The 19,926-nt window shown below is 44.5% G+C and overlaps 1 protein-coding gene across 1 annotated transcript in view; it reads right to left on the bottom strand.

Annotated features, from left to right (window-relative positions):
- SH3PXD2A (SH3 and PX domains 2A) overlaps positions 1–19,926 on the bottom strand; it is a 343,376-nt gene that overhangs the window by 89,712 nt on the left and 233,738 nt on the right. The window contains 1 exon segment of the mRNA XM_078151076.1: positions 4,359–4,403. Coding sequence (XP_078007202.1) covers positions 4,359–4,403 — 45 coding nt within the window.

The raw sequence follows: 19,926 nt of genomic DNA, 5'->3' as shown, positions 1-19,926 counted from the left end.
CACGACACATTCACTCACATATGCACATATATTTTCAGAGACATACTTAAAATGAGCATAGTGTCTGGCATATAATAAGTACTTAATAAATGTTTTTCATTTCCCTCTCCCTGACTCTCTTTCTGCCTATCTCACTCTGTCTTTCCATTTCTATCTCTCCCTGAGGCCTTGGTAAGTAAGTACTCTGGCATCTGCCCCAACACTCATGCTGACTGCATGGAGTGGGAGCTGTCTTGGATACTTGAGCTGGAAGCAGGTATCCAGATGAGAAACTACTCGGCCTGCAGTGACGTAATTCCATACCGGCCACCTTGGATTCCCTCCCAGCCAGTAATGGGAACACTGAAGATCTGCTTCAGCTGGGGCAGAAGAGAGGCCATGGATGGGATGCCTCTAGTTTTCAGATAAGCTGGGGGCAGCTTGAGCCTGGAGCGGTGGCAAGGGCATTTCCCCATGGGTCTTGGAAAGGGGCCAGCTGATGAGCTCTGTCCTACCCTGGTAATGTATTCCTGTGACAGACCTGCTGAGACTCTGGCGCAAAGATTTCATGGCTACTCTTCCCAAGGGTCAAGGTTGGTAGGACCTGTGCAGGTCACTATGCTTTCAGCAGGCCTGGAGGAAAGCCTGGTAAGTCAAACTGAAAATGACATCTCACCATCCTAAGTCCAGACCTTCACTCCTGCACAGCCTGGCTTTCTACTCTAATAGCTTCCTTGCTGGGGTTCTCCCTGCCTCTAAGCTACTCCCTTCCAATCTGTCCTGCACATACCAGTAGACTTATCTCTTAGTGAAGAATAATACTACAGCATCAGAAGTGAATGCCAACATCATCTAAGACTAGGTCAGGGACAAGAGCTTTGGGTCACTGGTTGGAAGGATCACAGGATTGTGGATTTCAGATATCACAGAGCTAGAATATGAAGGGACTTTAGAAGTCATCTGGTTTAATTCAACCCATTTTACAGAGAAGGAAGCTGAGGCCCATCGAGGTTAAGTGATTTGTCCAAGATCACACAGGAAATAAATGGCAGCACCAGGATTCAAACTCAGAGCCTATGACACTAAGTTCAGTTTTAGAGATGAGGAAACTTGGGCCCAGAAAAAGGAAATGACTTGCCCTAGGACACAGAAGCAGCAGGTCAGCAGAGCCAGGGCTTAAACCCAGGTTTTTGGACTCCAAATCCTGCATTCTTGCCAATGATCCAGCTGCCACAGTGACCATTCTTTATAATTGTCTCTGGTATCCACATATTACTTTTCCCACCAAGTGATGGTCTCAATATCCCTGTGAAGAAGGGCAGGTTAAGGATCATACCACATATTCAGGCGGGGAAATTAAAACCAGGAGAGGTTAACCAAAGTGATGCAGCTAGTTAGTAGCCAATCCAGGTTCCCTGACTCCTGGACTGGGTCTCTTTCTAGGAGGCCAAAATGACCCACCCATGTGCTATTTACTCTACAAAGATCCCTTCCCAAGTAAAATTCCACTATCTCCTGGCCCTAGTGCCCACCCTCCTCCCCCCAACCACTGGACTCAACTCTTAGAAACTCCCTCCAGATTCTACTGAGAACCCATCTGCCCCTATAAATGTCATGTGGTTGGGTTTTTTTCTTCCTAAGCTGGGCCAGGCCACTGCTGGCTGCCCCACAAACACACAGTTTGAAAAGCTATACGTCTCTTGAATAAAATGTATTGTTGTTGGCCACAGCTCGAGGTCCCTCCACACTTGGCCTATGGAAGGGGAGAATAAAAAAGGAAACAGCCCAAGCGATTAGCTCAGGACCCAACACTTCATTATAGACAACATCAGGACAGCCATTGTGTGGAGAACAGACCAGCCGGGGTGAAACGTGGCACAGGAGAGCAACAGAGCCCTCCTCTTTCCCAGGGAGAGGATCGAAGGTCCCTCCAGACACGAGGTGCGCTCCTTTTATTCCTGCAAGGTGCCTAGCCCAGGGATATTCCTGCTCTCCCCTTCCAGGAGAGAGAGAGCAAAGTCATTGACTGTCAGCTGAAGGGGATTTCAGGCCATCTACTCCAACTCTTCCATCTTATGGGGAAGGAAAGAGACTTTCCAGCAGTCCCTGTGAGTGAATAGTGCAGCTGCACTAGAACCCAAGCTTCCTATGTCCCAGGGATTCCATTACAGGGATGAGACCTGGCGAAGGATAGAGCTAAGACAGTCTTTGGGTCCTCTGTGGGTGTGGCAGGAGTGAGGTGGGGAAAGGGAGACAGAGGAGATGGGCTTCTGCAAGCTCCCTCTGTCTTTTCAGGAAGCATTATTCACCAAGAGGGGTCTGTCTATGTTCTAGAGATGACCCTTACTTCTGTTTGACATCCCTTATCCTCCCCCTTTTCTAGAAATCCCCACATAGAAGCTATTCCTTGCTAGAAGCTTCCAGCCCTCACATAAACTCACAGAATAGTCACCCTCACAACTGTGACATCAGTGGTAGGAAAACCAATTAGATCTGCCCGAGGGAGACCCTTCCCACCTCCTAAGACAACTGGCCCTCTTCCGAATTCAGATGCAGCCTAGGTGTGTCACACTAAGGAACTGGAAGAGAGATCAAAGAACTGGTATAACCAGGTTGCCAGGGCCAGGCAGGTCTGGATCCTTAATCCCTTTCCTCCACCTGCTGGGCCTGAACAGCATCACATCTAAAGGTATGACCACTCTGTATATCCTGGCCCTGGGAGATCCAATGGGGTCCTTATCTTTGAGGTAACAGTGATCCCCTCCAGATCCAATGGAATCCTTATCTCTGAGGTAACAGTGATCCCCTCTAGATCCAATGGGGTCTTTATCTGTTGGGTAACAGTGATCCCCTCCAGATCCAATGGGGTCCTTATCTGTTGGGTAATAGTGATCTTGATTGCATCCTTGTCTAATAATAATAAAAAAAATAATAATAGCTATTAGCTATACCACTTTACAGTGGCAAAGAATTTTACATCCATTACCTCACTTGATCTTCATAACAACTTTAGGAGGTAGATGCTATTGTTAGTTCCCTTTTTACAGATGAGGAAACTGAGGCTGAGAGAGATTAAGTAACTTGTCCAAGGTCACCCAGCTAAATAAGAGTTCAAACTCTAGTCTTCCTGTCCTTAAGTTCATCACTCCTTCTATGGTGTCACCTCATTGCTGACTACTACTCTCATGCCTCAGGTAGCTAAAGTTAAAAACCTTCCCTGGTGGGTGAGAAACTGCTTCCCTAATAAAAGATCTATTGCCTTTTCCCATTGTTGCCTGATTTGCTTCTTCTCTGGAAATCTTGAAGTCCCCAACAGGCAGCTTTGACTAACTGGGACAGTCTTCCATGACAATTCCATTGTCCTCTGTCCTTGTCCCTTTCCTTTTTTATCCCAGTGCACAGGAAGGGGGAGGGAAAGAAAGGGAATGATTTCCTAAAGTACACCCCGGGGTGACAGCTTGTGCCCTGAAAAAGACAACCTTGGCCCTTCCTTGAAACCTCATAGGGACCTCCATGTCTCTTCTCCACGTTATAAAATGAAATAGACTAATTTTGATTCCTTCTTCCCTAAATGATCTTAATGGGACCTCTCCTCACCTCTTTCCTCAGAGGGGAGAAAGGACTGACTGTAAACCTCCTTATTTTCTACTTGAGAGTCTGGGGGAGACCAAGCCACTCAGAAAAAGGGGACTCTGACTGAAGGTAACAGCAACGTTGTTGCAGAAACAAGCTTGGGCTGGGAGTCAGGAGGCCTGGACTTTATAGTCTCGGTTCTGCAACTAATGAGCTGAGTGATCCTGACCAAGTCGCTGTACACCTCTGAGGGCCTTGTTTTTACCTTCTGCAAAAATGGTGATAATTCATGGCCTGACTGGCCTTCAGGGCTGTGGCAAATGATCAAGAGAAAGGAGATAAAAATATGAGGGACCAGAGGGGGGTTGGTTTTCTAAGGTCCCTTTCAATTCAAACAGTTTATGAATAGGTTATATTACTACTATTACTACTACTGCTGCTGCTGCTGCTGCTACAACAACAACTACTACTACTACCACTACTACTACTACTACTACTACTACTACTACTACTACTACTACTACTACTACCACCACCACCACCACCACCACCACCAAGGGTCTCAGGACTAGGAAAACATGCATTTTTGAGTGCCTTCTAAAGGTGAACTGCAAAGCTAGGAAATAAGCAAGTGGCAGTAATGAAGGCAATGAATGATTCGCTAGGAAAACCCAGACTGGCAGTACCACTACCTTCCTCCAATCTGGCATGTAACCTTTATGGGGGCAGGCAGGCAGTCCATGCAGGACCCTGGCACAACACCATACACCTACACAAGCACACACAGTTCATGCAGTGAGTGGTACCTGTGAGATCCCTCTTGGGAGACTCAGCCCAGCTGGACATCCATACTTCCAAATCACCAAACAGAAAGGCAGCAGAGAAACAGAATCAGAGAGGAAGAAAGCATCAGTTAGATCATCAGGCAAACCAGAAGAGCCAGGAGCTCACTCATCAAGACAAAAAAAAGAAGTAACAGAAGAATCACTACAGATAGATCTCCTTCTCAGGCCAAGGCACTGGGCGGCCAGCTAGTCAGGGGCTGGTGTCATCTCTGGAACAGCCACAGTGGGGGTACGATGTGGGCTAATGAAGTGTTTGCTGAGACCCAGGAATCCCCGAACTGCTCCAGAATTCTGACTGATTTCCTGGATCTGACCCAACCATATTAGTATTGCCCTAAAAAAAAAGCAACCCTGACCTCTCTACCACAACAAACCACCCAACTGAAACTCCAAAAGGTTAAATGACTTATACACATAGTTACACAGCTGGTAAGAGTCAGGAGTAGGATTTGGACCTAGTTCCTTCCCAAATGTCCAGGAGGTAGTAGTTGAATTATAGTAGGCAATATCAAGGGCTAGGGTTGGGGGAAAGAAGTAGGGATTGTTTCATTTCAGTGTTTTTGTATACTTAATGCCTGGCACATAGTAGGCACTTAATAAACACTTAGCTGATAACCAATCAAATGCAGTGAGTGGCATGGTGGAAAAGGCACTGGGCTGAGAATGAGGAGAAATGGGTTCTAGTCACAAATTTGAGACTGACTTGTTGACACTAGGAAAGTAACTCCCCTCTTTGGGTATCATTTTGTTCCATAAAATGAAGGAACTGGACAATCTTTTCGTGCCTTGTCTATTCAAAGGTTTTGCTAAGTATTTATTGTTTGTCCAGCTTTGTGTAGGGCTGTTTGACAAGAAGGGACAGAGAAGGAAAAGAGAGCCCTTGTCTGTCCAGTCTGAATGTCGTGAGAAGATTCATACAAGCAACAGTATAACAATACAAGACGGTATATGTATTATCAAGGGCTACATTGCATGGTATGTACAGGAAAGGCTGGAGAAATGAAGGCAAGGGGGACATTGTTCCCATTTAGTGTTGAGGTGGTCAGTAAAGGAATCCTGGAAGTATCGGGACTTGACCCTGGCGTTGAAGGATGAGGTGAGAGCCAAATAAGTGGAGAGGATACTCCAGGCAAGAACACTATACAAACTCCATTTCCGGAAGCAGTTTTCTGAAGAGGTTAGGTTAAGATTCCCTAAGTAGGAATGAATACTTAGGTGAGGAGGCCTTTTCAGGGAGTGGTAATGGGTTACCAGGAACCATGGATTTTGCCAAGTCAAAGGGTTCAATCTCCAGTCTTCAGGAAGGCTTGCTCTAACCCAGAAGAGATTATAATCAGAGACCACATTTCTATAGTGCTTTTAAAAGTTTACAAATGGCTTTCCCCACAACAACCCTATGAGGTAGGTAGTGTAAGTATTATCACTACCATCACCACCCCCATTTTAAAGATGATGAAAGCAAGAGTTCAAAGAAGCTAATTGATTTTTCTCATGGTCATAAAGCTAATGAGTCAGAATTTCAACTCACAGCATATAACTTTCCAGGTTCAATACATTGTCCCAAGAGAAGAGTCACTTTTAGATTAAAGTATTTGGGCGATAAGGAAAGTACAAGAAAATGCTGGGTCCCCTTACTTGCTTGACAAAGTAACATGAGAAATGAACTAGAAGTGGTCTTGATTTTTAAAAAATTTTATATAAATTCTTAGGATCATAGCTTTAGAGTTGGAAGAAACCCCCCCCCCATAACATGATTTATTTCCCAGTTCCTCAGATCCATAAAATGAATCTGTTGCTTTAGTCCCCTCCCCCATACAGCACAATCTGCTCCCTAGTGGGAAGGACTCATCTTGCCTTCTTACAACATCCAGAGGGGAGAGCTGGGATCCATACTTTGAGCCTTTGGCCCTCAAATGCCTGTCCTCCAGCCAGGAAGCAGACAAGGCTGTTGGCTCTGGGTTGGGAAGGGATGGAGGTTAGGGAGGCGAGGGGGGAAGGAGAAAGACAGACAGAAAACAAAGAAACAGAGAATGACATACAAAGAGATAGAAACAAAAACAGTGAACAGAAAGAGAATGATAGTGAAAGGCAAATAGAGAATAAAGAGGGAAACAGGAGATAAAAAAAGAGAAAGACAAGAACAGAGGCAATAAGATGAAATGAGAGAGAGAGAGAGAGAGAGAGAGAGAGAGAGAGAGAGAGAGAGAGAGAGAGAGAGAGAGAGAGAGAGAAAGAGAGAAAGAGAGAAAATATGAGACAATGATAGTTGGGAAGAGAACATAGGGGGATACAAAGAGACATAGGAAGAGAGATAGAAACAAAGAAACAAAAACAAAATAAATCTAGAGACCGAGTGAAGAGGGAGGAAGGGAGAAAGAGATGAAGGGAGAGAAGTAGAGAGAAGGGGTGGAGGAAAGAGAGAGGGAGAGAGAGAGGGGAGGAGAGACAAAAGTTAGAGAAAATGAGGAGGCAGGGAGATCAGGAAAGAAGTGTTCCATTCAACTGAGCCACTATGACTTATGCAAATCATCAGTTCCTGCATTCCCACTGTCCTGTCCTGAGCAACCACAAGGTGTTGGGAAGGACAAATCTGTATGAGGGCACTCACTGGATCAGCAGGTCTGGACAACCACCCTAATACTAGCTAACCCATAGGCTATCATGAAGAGCATCAGATATGTGACAATTCAAAGTGTAGTAGGAAGTACTGGTTCAATTCAAAGGCTGCCTCTGTTATTTACTAGACACTTGACAGATTATTCTATCTTTCTGAGTCTTAGTTTCCCTGTCTGTAAAGTTACAGGTTTGGATCAGATGAGAGGTTCTTCACCTTTTTTTCATGTTATAGTCCCCTTTCAGTGAAGCCCTTCACAGAATCATGTTTTTCTTTTCTTTTCTTCTGTATTTTTTTTTGGGGGGGCAAATCGGGGTTAAGTGACTTGCCCAGGGCCACACAGCTAATAAGTGTCTTAGGCCATATTCGAACTTAAGTCCTCCTGACTCCAGGGCTGGTGCTCTACCCATTGTACCACCTAGATGCCCCCAGAATCATGTTTTTTTAAATGAATAAAATAAAATGCATAGGATTATAGAGAAAACTGATTACATTGAAATAAAATTATCAAAATAAATACAAAACAAGTTCACAGATCCCAGGCTAAGAGTTCCTTATCACTAAGGATGATCTAAAAAGTCACTTTTAGCTCTAAATCCTATGATCTAAAAGGCAAGGATTATTTTACAGAAACAATTCTCCCCTTCAGAAAAAAGATTTACTTGAAATAATAGAAACATGATGAACGGGCTGATTTTAGAAAAACCTGGAAAGACTTGTATGGTCTGATGCTGAGTGAAGTGAGCAGATCCAAGAGAACGTCGTACACGATAACAGCCACGTTGGGCGATGACATATTGATAAACTTAACCCTTCCCAGCAATACAAGGATCTAAGACATCTCCAAAGGCCTCATAATGGAAAATGCTGTCCACATCCAAAGAAAGAACTATGGAATTTGAGCGCAGACCGAAGCATACTATTTGCTATTTTTTTTCTCTTCTGTTGAGTTTTGTTTCCTCTTTCTGGTGATTCCTCCTATTGGTTCTAATTCTTACTTACAACATCACTAACATGAAAATATGTTTAATAGGAATGTATACGTATAGCCTATATCAGATTGTGTGCCGTCTCAGGGGAGGGTGGTGGGAAGGAAGGGGGTTAAGCTCAAAAGCACATGGAAGTGATTGTTGATAAATCAAAATTAATCAATGATTTTACTAAAAAAAAAAGAAAGAAGTAGTAGAAACAAACCCAAGAGCTCAGTAGTCTAAATCCACTCAGTTTAGACAGGTGGGGCCTGAGGCTCAGGGAGGCAGATGACTTGCCCAAGGTCACACCATCAATTGATAACACAGCTAAGACTAGGACCCAGGTCCTTGGATTTTCAGTTCTGTACTTTTCCCTTAGACTAATATTATTTGGATTATTTCTTTAATGCTACTCCTTTTTCCTTTGTGGTCTCTATAGCTAGTGTGGGGAGGTGGGGGTGGTGAATAAAACTAGCCCATCCTCTGCCCTTGGGCCAGGTCCCTAGGAGCTAGATTTCTCAGAAATCAAAGCATGTGTGTGGGAAGCCAGGCTCCAGGATGGAATGTGCAGCTGATCTTCAGGGTGGTATAGCCAGGCAGTTAGGGATTGGTCAGTTTCCTAGTTCAGGTAGAAAGTAGGGGGTGGGGTGCTGGAGGTAAGGCAGGGAGTGCCCCATGGGGCTGGGACCTATGCCAACTCAGGACACACACTCTATGGGTACTGAACAGCAGTACCCGAGGGGGGTTTTCTGAGCTCTGTAGTAAGCAATATCAGAGCATTCAGAACCACCTCAGCTAGAAGCATGAGGGGAGCCCTGTGGGACCAGCCCCACCTCCAGCTCAGCCTGGTCCCACTGCAGCTATCCACAGATGGGAAGATGCCTTGGGAAGCATGGAATGGGAGAAATGAGGGAGGAATGGGAGTCATTTCTCCACCCTGCTAAGCGAGCTTGCACAGGCCCCAGCCAAAGACAGGTGCTGGTGCTCCAAGGGGCCATGGACAGGGTAGGGCTGGGCTGGACAAAGCCTACTGTTTGCAGCTGCTGCTGCCTGATCCTACATTAGCTTACAAACATGGGCCAGGGGAAACCATGCTGATTGGGAGTCAGAAGACTGGGATTCTAATCCCTGTTCTGGCAGTAAATGGCCTTTAATTTAGAGTAAGTCACCTCTTTAAATTTCAGTTTCCTCATCTGTAAAATGGGGAAAGCAATAATTCCAGCTCTGCCTATTTCACAGCATTATTGTGAGAAACTAATGAAAGCTCTTTGAAAATGGTAAAAAAAAGAGTTGTCACTGATGTAGCTACAGAGAGGGACGGTGGCATAGTGGACAAAGCGCCAACCTCAGAGTTAGTCCTGGCCTGACTGGGTGACCCTGGGCAAGTAATTTAACCTTACAGTACCTAAAGCAATCTTCTAAGACTAGAAGTTGCAGAAAAGTTGCTGATTGGCATTGGTAGAAGGGATTTTCTCATTGGGAGGTCCTCACACCAATAGAATCCCATGTCTAGAGGTCCCTAAAATCACTGCAGAGCCAGTGGAGGAGAGAAGGAGAGAAGGCGTTACAAATAGGACACATATCTGACTTCCGAGTTTCAAGTATTTTGCCTTCACTCTGCCTCAACACACAGATGGTCTAAATCTTGGTGGTCCCAGCACCGACAGCGACATCCCTTCTTCCCCATTCCCACTAGCCCTGGCCAAGCCTGTACATACACATGAAAGCATGGGCCTAGAAAAGATGGATGGGGACCAAGGAAGAAAGATGAAGTCGTCAGCTTTATAGCATCCCCCCAATATCCCTTCCCTGTCCTAGGGCCTCCTCTCTGACTAGATCTTATGAGGATGGCATGAGGGTTTAAGACGCATTTATGTGATGCATGCATGCATTTATCCTCATAAAGGTGAAAAGTCAGGAAACAAGATGGGAAAGGCAGTTGGAATCGGGGAGTCAGGACTCTTGTCCCAGTTCTTTTTAACTAACTAGCTGTCCTACCTTGGACAGGTCAACATTACCTCTCCCGGCCTTAGTGTTCTTAGTTCTAACAAGAAGGAATTGGACTAAATGATCTCTGAAGTGCCTTTCTGTCAAATTCTGGGTATAATAATTCTTCCTAGAGGATGCATGGCCATAGGCTGTGAGCTACCTAAACTGGAACCCAGGTCTCCTGACCAGCAAGTAGTCAAGTGCTTTTTCCTCTGAACCAGCATTTCTAAAAGCCAAAAAATGTCACCCACCCAGGAAAGGCTGTGGATTTCTAGCATCTGCTGCCTTTCAAACAGACATTGGTTTATGTATAAATAATCAAGTCTGATTCAAAAGCAAGATAGATGGTGCAGGAAATGAGTATCTGAACAGTACAACTCGATTATCTGTAATGTCTGATGGGAGCTGAGCTAAGCTCAGTCCCCAGCTGCTCCTGCAGGGAGCCTCTCTGCCTCTCTCTCTCCCCCCTTCTACTCAGCGTCGGCACTAATCTCCATCCCCTCTCAGATGCCACGTAAACAGAGCTATACACACACACGCACACACACACACACAACACACACACGCGCAAGCATACACATACATGCACACAACCAGCCCCCTGCATCACCACTCCTCACTCCTCCTCCTCCTCCTCTCTCCACCCCCACCTCCAACCACTTGGAAAACTCTTCACATCTGGCTTTCACGTGATGGAACCGTGCCTTGCCTTAGAAGCTGGTCCTCCCATGAGGCCAAATCGGATGGGATAGAATGACTTCAGGGCCTAGAGAAAGGGAGCAGGGCCAGAGAACTGACCCCCTACTTCTTGGAGAAAGGGGCCCAGGGAAGGGGAGACATGGCCCTGGTTGTCCTTTTGTGGATTAGGAAACTAACCCTTCAGGACTATCACTTTGGTTTGGTCTCCTGGGGTCCAGCAGTTTTCCCCCTGTGAGAGGCATCTTAGCTATTCATGGCAGAGTGAAAAGACCCCTGAGCTAGGAGTGAGGAGATCTGCATTCTATTCCCAACTCTGCAGCTCACTCGCTATCTGAATCTGGGCAAGTCACTTCGTCTCTTTAGGCATCAGTCTCCTCCTCCACAAAATGAAGGCTGGAAGCGATCACCTCTAAACCCTAACCCTAATGTCTCTGTTACGCATTTGTCCAGCCTGGCAGAATGGAAGGAGCAATGGATTGGAGTCTGAGGACTTGGGTCTGAATACAATCTCTAGCATTTATTACTTGCATGACCGTCATCAAGTTACTTAACTTCTCTGAGACTAAGTTACCTCAACCGTAAAGTGAGATAACTTAAATAACTTCCAAGCCCTTCCAGCTTCAAAACTAGGATCTCATGATTCCATTTGTTAGGATCAAGAGTAAGCTTGAGCGAAGGCTTAAGGCCCGCCCAGAGAATATATTCTCTCACTTTCTGGGCAGCCCTCTGGCAGGGGCGCAACATGCCCCCAGGGGACAGGGTGAGAATATCTGCGTTTTCACAGTTGTGAACCTCCACATCTAGGAGTCCATCTCTGTCAGAGGACCTGAAGGATAAGCGGGATGGGGTGGGCAGGGGTCACAATCAACCCTCACGACATCCACTTCAGAGCTTAGGGTCATGTCCTTCAAACCATGAGCTTCTCTCAAGAATCTAACATAGGTCTATTTCCTCACTTTTATATCTTCTTAGGACACTGAATCCTAAAAGGGACCATGCTGACCTTATTTTAATGATAAAGAAAATGAGGCCTCGAGAGGGAGGATTAATTTGGCAGAGGAACCTAACACAGTAAGTGACGGAAATGAGACTACATCCCCTGAGGTCACTGCTTTTTTCTAATTTGTTTCACTGCCTTTTGAACTCGTTTCTAGTTCTTGGGTGTGCTACCTCTTAGGGACAGCATACTAGAGTGGAAAGAGTACTGCACTTGTAATCAGGAGGGACCTGGGTTCAAATCCCACCTCTGACATTCACTAGCTGAATGACCATAGGCAAGTCACTTAACTTCTCTGAGACTCAGTTTTTCCAACTATTGAAATGGGGATAATAATAATCATACTGTTTATCTTACAAGGTCGTTGTGAGACTCAAATAAAAGAACGGATATGTGGGGGCAGCTTGGTGGCGCAGTGGATAGAGCACTGGCTCTGGAGTCAGGAGGACCCGAGTTCAAATCTGGCCTCAGACACATAACACTCACTAGCTGTGTGACTCTGGGCAAGTCACTTAACCCCAATCACCTCACCAAAAAAAAAAAAGAATGAATATGTAATAATAGTTATGTATGTATAAATTTTCACTATACAAAGTAGGATGACCCTTATATTTGGATTAAGATTTCCTAGGCAATATATAAATATCTCCACAGAATCTCAGAGTCAGAAGGAACCTCTGAAGTAATCTAAGCCACCCCTCTCTTCACTGCAGGAATCTCTGCTATTGTATCCCTGACAGGTAGGCATCCAGCCCTTCCCTGAACACTTCCAGTGATGGGGGAGCTTATGACAAGGCATCCAGGTTCAACGCCAGACAACTCTAATTATTAGATGCTCTTCCTGATATTCAATTCAACAACTAGTTATTAAATGATTGCGATGTTCATCCTTGAGTAGCTAAGGGCTCTGTGAGAGAGACAAAGGTGAAGGAATGTGTTCTATTAAAGGGGGAATATTTGTGCAAAAGAACAAAATGGACCCCAAATATACAATTGGTTACCAAGTGTTATTAATCCTACCTTATCTCTTGCATCTGTTCCTTTCCTGTCACTTACATAGCCTCTACCCTAGACCTTTATCACATCTTTTCTGAACCTTGTAATTTCCAGATTGGTCTCTCTGTCTTTAGACTTTATCCTCTTCAATCCATTCTCCACATAGCTGAGGAATTGATCATTCTAAAACATAGTTCTGACTGCCTCTGCCCTCCTACACCTCCAGCTGAAAAATCTTTAATGGTACCCTAAGCCAGGCAAGTAAAGCCCTCCACAATCTAGCTCTTACCTATCTTGTGTGACATTACACTCCTTCATGTCTTCTTTCTATCTCTGTCTCTGTCTCTCTATACCTCTCTTAGTGGAGGGACTACTCACTGAAGAGGTAACCCTACCACTAACCTGCTCTGTTTCTAACCTGGGCTAGTTCAGCCCTTCTTAGGAAACCTGGTACCCCCTTAACCCAGGGTGGGGATTCCTGATTGACTTTGCCCATTGCAGCTCAGAGCTGATGAATTCTCCAGAGATCTGCCAGCCTCAGTCTCCCTGTATGTAGGCCTGCACTACATCAATTATTTTCCATAACATGCACACTAGCCTGGTAGTTGTTTCCATATTGGCCACGTCCAAAAAATACATGCCTCAAATTGCCTCTTCAGTCCCTCACCTCTCTGACAAGAGCCAAAGAACATATTTCAACATGAGGCTTCTGGGGTCATGGCTGACTACAGACTCCAAACTGAATTATTCTCCCTGATTTCTCTTCTCCGGTCTGTCTTCACCAAAATTACCAAAATGATATTCCTAAAACAGCTCTAACCATGTCATTCCCCTACTCAAGAATCTTACTTAACTCTAGGATAAAATATAAACTGCTTAGCTTGGCATTTAAAGTCCAGTCTCTCTAGACTTACTTCACCCAGCTCCCTTCATGCATTCTATGTTCTAAGCAAACCAGCCTAGAGGCTTTCCCAGACTCGACTTTTCTTCTCCAGCCTCATGACAAGAATAGACTCCCTTCCTCAACTCTACCTGTTAGAATCCCTATCTTCCTTTAACTCAGATCCTAGCCTCCAATGAGAAGCCTTACTTGACCTTTCTCTCCTCCTTAAATTATCTTTTAGGTACTGTGTATATATTGTATCCTCTGTAGAGACTCATAAGTGCCTCTGGAGAAAGAGTAGTTTTCATTTATTCTTAGTATCTACCAGTCAGTCAGTCAATAAACATTAAGTGCCTTCTATTTGCCAGGCACTATGTAGAGTGTTGTGAATACAAAAAGAAGTAAAAGACAGTTCTTGCCCTCGAGGAGCTTACAATCTACTGGGGAAGCCAACAAGCAAATATATACAAACAAGCTATACACAAGATAAATAAGAAATAATTAAAAGAATGATGCACTTGACTTAAGAGGTGTTGAAAAAGGATTCCTGTAGAAGATGGGATTTTAGTTGAGATTTCAAGGAAGCCAGTAGGTAGAGATGAGGAGCGAGTGCATTCCAGGAATGGAGACCAGCCATGGAAAATGCCTGGAGCTAAGAGATGGAATGTCTTGTTTGAGGAGTAGTCGTGATGCCAGTCTCACTGGATCAAACAGTGTGTGGTGGGTTGTAAGGTATAAGACTAGAAAGGTATGTGCATGGGGGGCCGGGGGACTAGGTCATGAAGAGCTCTGAATGCTGATTTGATCTTGGAGGTGATAAGTAGCCACTAAAGTCTACTGAGTGGGGGAGTGACATGGTGGACCTGCACTTTAGGAAAGTCACACTGGGGCAGAATAGAGGATGGACTGGGGAGGGGACTTGAGACAAGCTGACCACTAGCAGATTACTGCAATAGTCCAAAGGGCCTGAACCAGGGTGGCTGCAGTATCAGAGGGGAGAAGGGGCACATTCAAGGGATGTTTCAACGGTGAAATTAACAGACTTTGGCAACAGATTGGCTATGGGGTCGTGAAAGATAGCAAGCATTTAAAGTTGACATCTAGATTGAAAGACTGAGGGACTAGGATGATGGTGCTGTCTTCTACATTAATAGGGAAGTTAAGGGAGAGGAGAGGATTTGGGGGAAAGACAATGTGTTCAATTCTGGACATGTTTCAGATGTCTCCTGGACATCCAGTTTTAGATATATGAAAGGCAGATGGAGATGCAAGACTGGCTAGCAGAGAGGTTAGGGATAGGCGGATTTGATGAGATGGTAATTAAATCCATGGGAGTTGATTAGATCACCAAATGAAGTAGTATAGAGAGCTAAGAAGGGCCCAAGACAGAACCCTGGGGGATGCCTACATTTAAGAGGGCATAATACAGATGATGATCCAGCAAAGGAAACTGAGGAGTGGTCAGACAGATAGGAGAATAAGGAGACAATGGTGTCCCAAAAATCTAGAGAGAAGAAAATATTAAGGAGAGGGTGATTAACAATGTCAAAGGCTGAAGAGAGGTCAAAAACAATGACGACTGAGAAAAGACCATTGGATTTGGCAATTAAGAGATCACTGATAACTTTGGAGAGGGCAATTTCAATGTGATGATGAGGCTGGAAGTTGGATTTGAAAGCGTTAAGACATAAGAGGAGTTAAATGGAGACACTTACTGTAGACGGCCTTTTCAAAGAGTTTAGCCACAAAAGGCAAAAGAGATATAGAATGATAACTGGGATGGAAGGATGGGAGTGGGGGCTGAGGATGGGGGAGACATGGGCATGTTTGTAGGTAGTAGGGAAGGAGTCAGTAGACATGGAGAGGTTGAAGATAAATTATAAGAGTGGAGATGACAGAGTAGGCAATCTGTTGGAGGAGATGCGATGAAATGGAATTGCTTGTGTAGGCAGAGGACTGGGTATTGGCAATGAGTAAGGTCACCAATCTTTTTGAGATAGGAGTGGAGGAAATGCCTGGCACACAGCAGGTGCTTAATAAATACTTGCAGACTAATTGTACCATCTCTCTAAAGCCTCCAAGAACCCCCAAAGGGGATAATACTTGCACTATTTCACAGGAAAGCACTTTATATCTTGGGCTAAAATGTCTTCTTCTAAGCAGTATGCATATCTAATAGAACCACAGCACTGGAAGCAGCCTCAGAAGTCACCTAGGCCAACCTCTTGGTATACAATGGAGGAAATCTCCAATACAATGAACAAGGGAGAAGCCTTTATTTGTTGTTTGCAAGATTTTTCACTGTTGTTTCATGGTATTTATTTCAGAGAAACAGAAAAGTAGAGAAACCAGTGATAACACGGCTCAGTATTGGTGAGGGCAGTGGCAGGTGGATAGAATAGGTTTGGGGCTGAGAAGGAAACTTTGAATCAGAAAAATGCTTCTTTCATGGCCTCTGCCCAATCCACCTGCCGTGAATTCCATCTTTGACAGTCCCTGACCCTGCAGGTAACCAGACAGCTCTTCTGAAACAAGGGGTAAGGTATAGCAGTTGCAGGACAGAGAGAGTAAAAGAGGATGGGGGATGGGGGTGGGGCAGGGCAGGGAAATGGCTCCATTAATTAAATCCTGATGATCAAGTGCAAACTGAAAAGCCTTCCCAGAGGAAGTGTGGCAGTAGGGTACTTGAGGAGACAGCTCTGAATTGCAGGGAGCAGAAGGGGGTGAAGAAGGCAGCAGGGGGGTGTATGTAACACCCCCCAAAAATCATAGCCAACCCTTGCCCCTCCCTGCCTGATGCAGAACAAAGGTATAGAAATGCTTCGTAACCACTTGGACCCGGGGCTCACAAAGGTTCTCTAGGGGCTACTACCAATTCGCAAGTGAGATCAGTGTTTGGGATCTTGTCACCAGTTTCATCACTTCACACAGACCTCACCCTCCTTTCCTTTGGGAATTGTGACAGACACACATGTAAACACACACACACACACACACACACACACACACAGAGTGCCAGCCACATCCCTCAAAATATCTAACATAGAGTGGAGTAAGTAAGATTTGGCAGGTTGGGGGAAGTCTTGGGGTTCAGAGATTCCCTGAAGTGCTTCTTTACCACTGTACCGCCACAGAGGGACCGTGGAAGGCAGAACATGGAGAAGGAGAGTTGGTAATTATTATCCTAAGCACAGGGAAGTTTGATAACTTGTCTAATGTCATTGCTAATAGTAGCAAGGCAGGAACTAGAACCCAGGTGTTCCTTCCCAGACTAGTAAGCTTTCTGCAAGATTCTGAGTCTTATAACACCTAAATACAGCTCTATCTCAACTGCTTGGGCCCTTTGAAGAGATGGAAAGCATTAGAAAAAGGAAAACAATCAGGGAAAGGAGAGAGAAGAGACAACAACTTTTTTGCTGAAGACTTTTTTGCGTTCTCTTTTTAAAAATCTGTTGGGAAAATAGAAAAAAAAACCCAAATATTTGTTTTTCCAAAATGTTTCCAGCCTTTTCCAACTTAAAATATACCCATGATAATTTAAAAAGTGAACAAAGTTATAAATACTATCCTATGTTTCTTTGCTAACAGCATGGCCTAAGGTCTGTAGCAGGCAGCAAGAACAGTAAGGTTTGCCTATACTTCTCTTTTCCCTAGGATGTACAGAAATTCATCATTAGTCAAAAGAGTCACATGAATAGACTTGAGAAGGGGTGCTACCTTCAGGCTGATGGCTGGAGGTAGGTGGGTCTTTATGCCTGCTAGGTGGCACTGTGGATAGAGTGCTAAGACCTGGAATAAGGAAGACCTGAGTTCAAATTTGCATTCAAACACTTACTCGCTGTGTGACCATGGACAAGTCACTTAACCTGGTTTGCCTCAGTTCCCTCATCTGTAAATGAGCTGGAGAAGGAAATGGCAAACCACTCCAGCCAAGAAAATACCAAATAGAGTCACAGAGAGTTGGACATAACTCAACAACAACAACAATGATCATAGCTCCAATTTCACAGAATCCCAAAATCCCAAAGTTGGAAGGGAACCGAGTAGTACTCGAAGTCCAACTCCTACCCGAATAAGAATCTTCTGCAAAATACCCAACAACTGTTCATCCAGCCTTGGCCTCCAGTGAGGGAACCCTCTTGGGACAGCCCATGCTACTTTGGGAAAGCTCTCATTGTTTGCAAGTTTCTACTGACCATGAGCCTCCATCTCCTTATTTGTAACTTTAACCATTGGTCCTGATTCTGCGGGTTGGAATCCAAGGGCCTTGAAGGCAGCTGTCATGTTCCCCCCCCCGAGGCTTTTTTTTCTCCAGGTCAAACATCCCCAGTTCCTTTAAGAGATCTTCCTAGGTGGCAGGGACTTGAGGCCCCTCACCATTCTGATTGCCTTCCTCTGGCTATCCTCCACTTTATAAAAGTCCTTTCCAAACTGGATGCCCATACCGAACAACATTGTAGAGGTGACCTGACCAGTCCTCTCACCCTTCTCTCCCTGTCTCCTTCTATCTCTCACCCTCCCTCCCACCTTATGGTGCCCCCCCCCACAGCTCCGGGGGCTCATCCTATTAATGCCGACCTTAGCACGGATGCCCAATTGGCATAGCCTACTGCAGCTCGGAACTGCCAGGCTTAAGACATCCCTCAGCCTCAGCCTCCCAGGTAGCTTTGGTTACAAGCATGCACCACAAAGCCCAGTATCATGCTTCTCTCAATGCACCCCAAACTGCCACTCGACTATTCTTTTCACATCTGATATCTGTGAGGCTTGTTTTTGAAATCCAAAGAAAACTTCACATTTATCTATATTAAACTGTATCCCCTTAGATTCAACATAGTGTTTTAGCCTGTTGAGATCTTTCTGGATACCAACTCTCTCATCTGATTTGTTAGCTACTCCTAGCAGTGCTAGTCTACATCATGGAAGAGTGGAAAGAGCACTTACCTTGGAGTCAGGAAAAGAACATGTTCAAATTTCAGCCCCGACAATTATTAGCTATGTGACTTCGGGCAAGGCACATAGCCTCTCGGAGCCTCAGTTTACTCATCTGTTAAATGGGGATAATACTATCTGGGATACCTAACAGGGTTGTTCTGAAAAAGGAACTTTGTAAACCTTAAAGCTCTATAGAAGTTCTACCTATTGTGATTTACTCACGATATCCCTGAGAGACAAGCAGTATAAGTATCATTGCTCCTATTTTCCATATGGATAGCTAAGTGATACAGTGGATAGGAATTGTACCTGGAGTTTAAATATGGGCTCAGACACTTGCTAGTTGTGTGATCTTGGGCAGGTCACTTAACCCATCTGCCTCCTTTTCCTCATATGTAAAATGAGGATAAAAATAGCACCCACCTCCCACAGTGTTGGAGGGGATAAAATGCAATAATATTTGTAAATCACTTTGTAACCCTAAAGCACTATATTAATGCTATTATTATTATTATTATTGTTATTATTTTGTTGTTGTTTAGTCAGTCACGTCCAACTCTCCAGCAAAGATACCAGAATGATTTGCCATTTCCTTCTCCAGCTCATTTTACAGATGAGGGAACTGAGGCAAACAGGGTTACATGACTTATCCAGGGTCACAAAGTAAGTGTCTGAGGACAGATTTGAACTCAGATCCTTCTGACTCCAAGGCCAGCACTCTATCCACCGAGCCACCTAGCTGCCCTCATTGTTATTATTATTAATAGTAGTAGTAGTAGTAAGCAGTAGTAGTAGTAGTAGTAGTAGTAGTAGCAGCAGCAGTAGTAGTAGTAGTAGTAGTAGTAGTAGTAGTAGTAGTAGTAGTAGTAGTAGTAGGAAGTGAAGTGAAAGAGAAAAAGAAGTGAAAAAATGACTTGTTCAAGGTAGTCCCAAGTAGAAAGAGTAACAGCCAGTCTTCTGACTCTAAGCTACCTGATTCAGATCTTGAAGAGACCTTAGTGATTATCCAGTCCATCCAAACTTTTTGGTCTCAGGACCACTTTACACTCTTAAAAATTATTGAGGAGCTCCCCCAAAAGTTCTTGTTTATATGGGTTATAGCTATCTATCAATACGTACCATATTGAAAATTAAAATGTCTTATTCTTCTTATGAAAACAGTTTCAACCTTGTGGATGCTCTGAAAGGGTCTTGGGAACCCTCAGCGGTCCTTAGACCATGCTCTGAGAACCACTGATGTAATCCAACCCTTCACATTTTACAAAAGAGGAAACTGAGACCCAGAGTAGTTCAGTAAATTGCCAAAGGTACTAAGTACTGGAACTGACCTCCAGCCATAGAATCATAGAATCATAAGCCTCTATCTCTTCAGTCATAAACCCAAAGATGTAGCTCAGATATATGACCTAGTCATGAACTTCATCAGTAAGTAAGTATGGACAAAG

This window comes from Phascolarctos cinereus, unplaced genomic scaffold (assembly GCF_003287225.1).
Source record: "Phascolarctos cinereus isolate Bilbo 61053 unplaced genomic scaffold, phaCin_HiC Scaffold_3;HRSCAF=262, whole genome shotgun sequence".
In the NCBI taxonomy this organism is placed as follows: Eukaryota; Metazoa; Chordata; class Mammalia; order Diprotodontia; family Phascolarctidae; genus Phascolarctos; species Phascolarctos cinereus.
The sequence above is the reverse complement of the archived record's forward strand: the minus strand, read 5'-3'. Positions and strand labels throughout refer to the sequence as shown.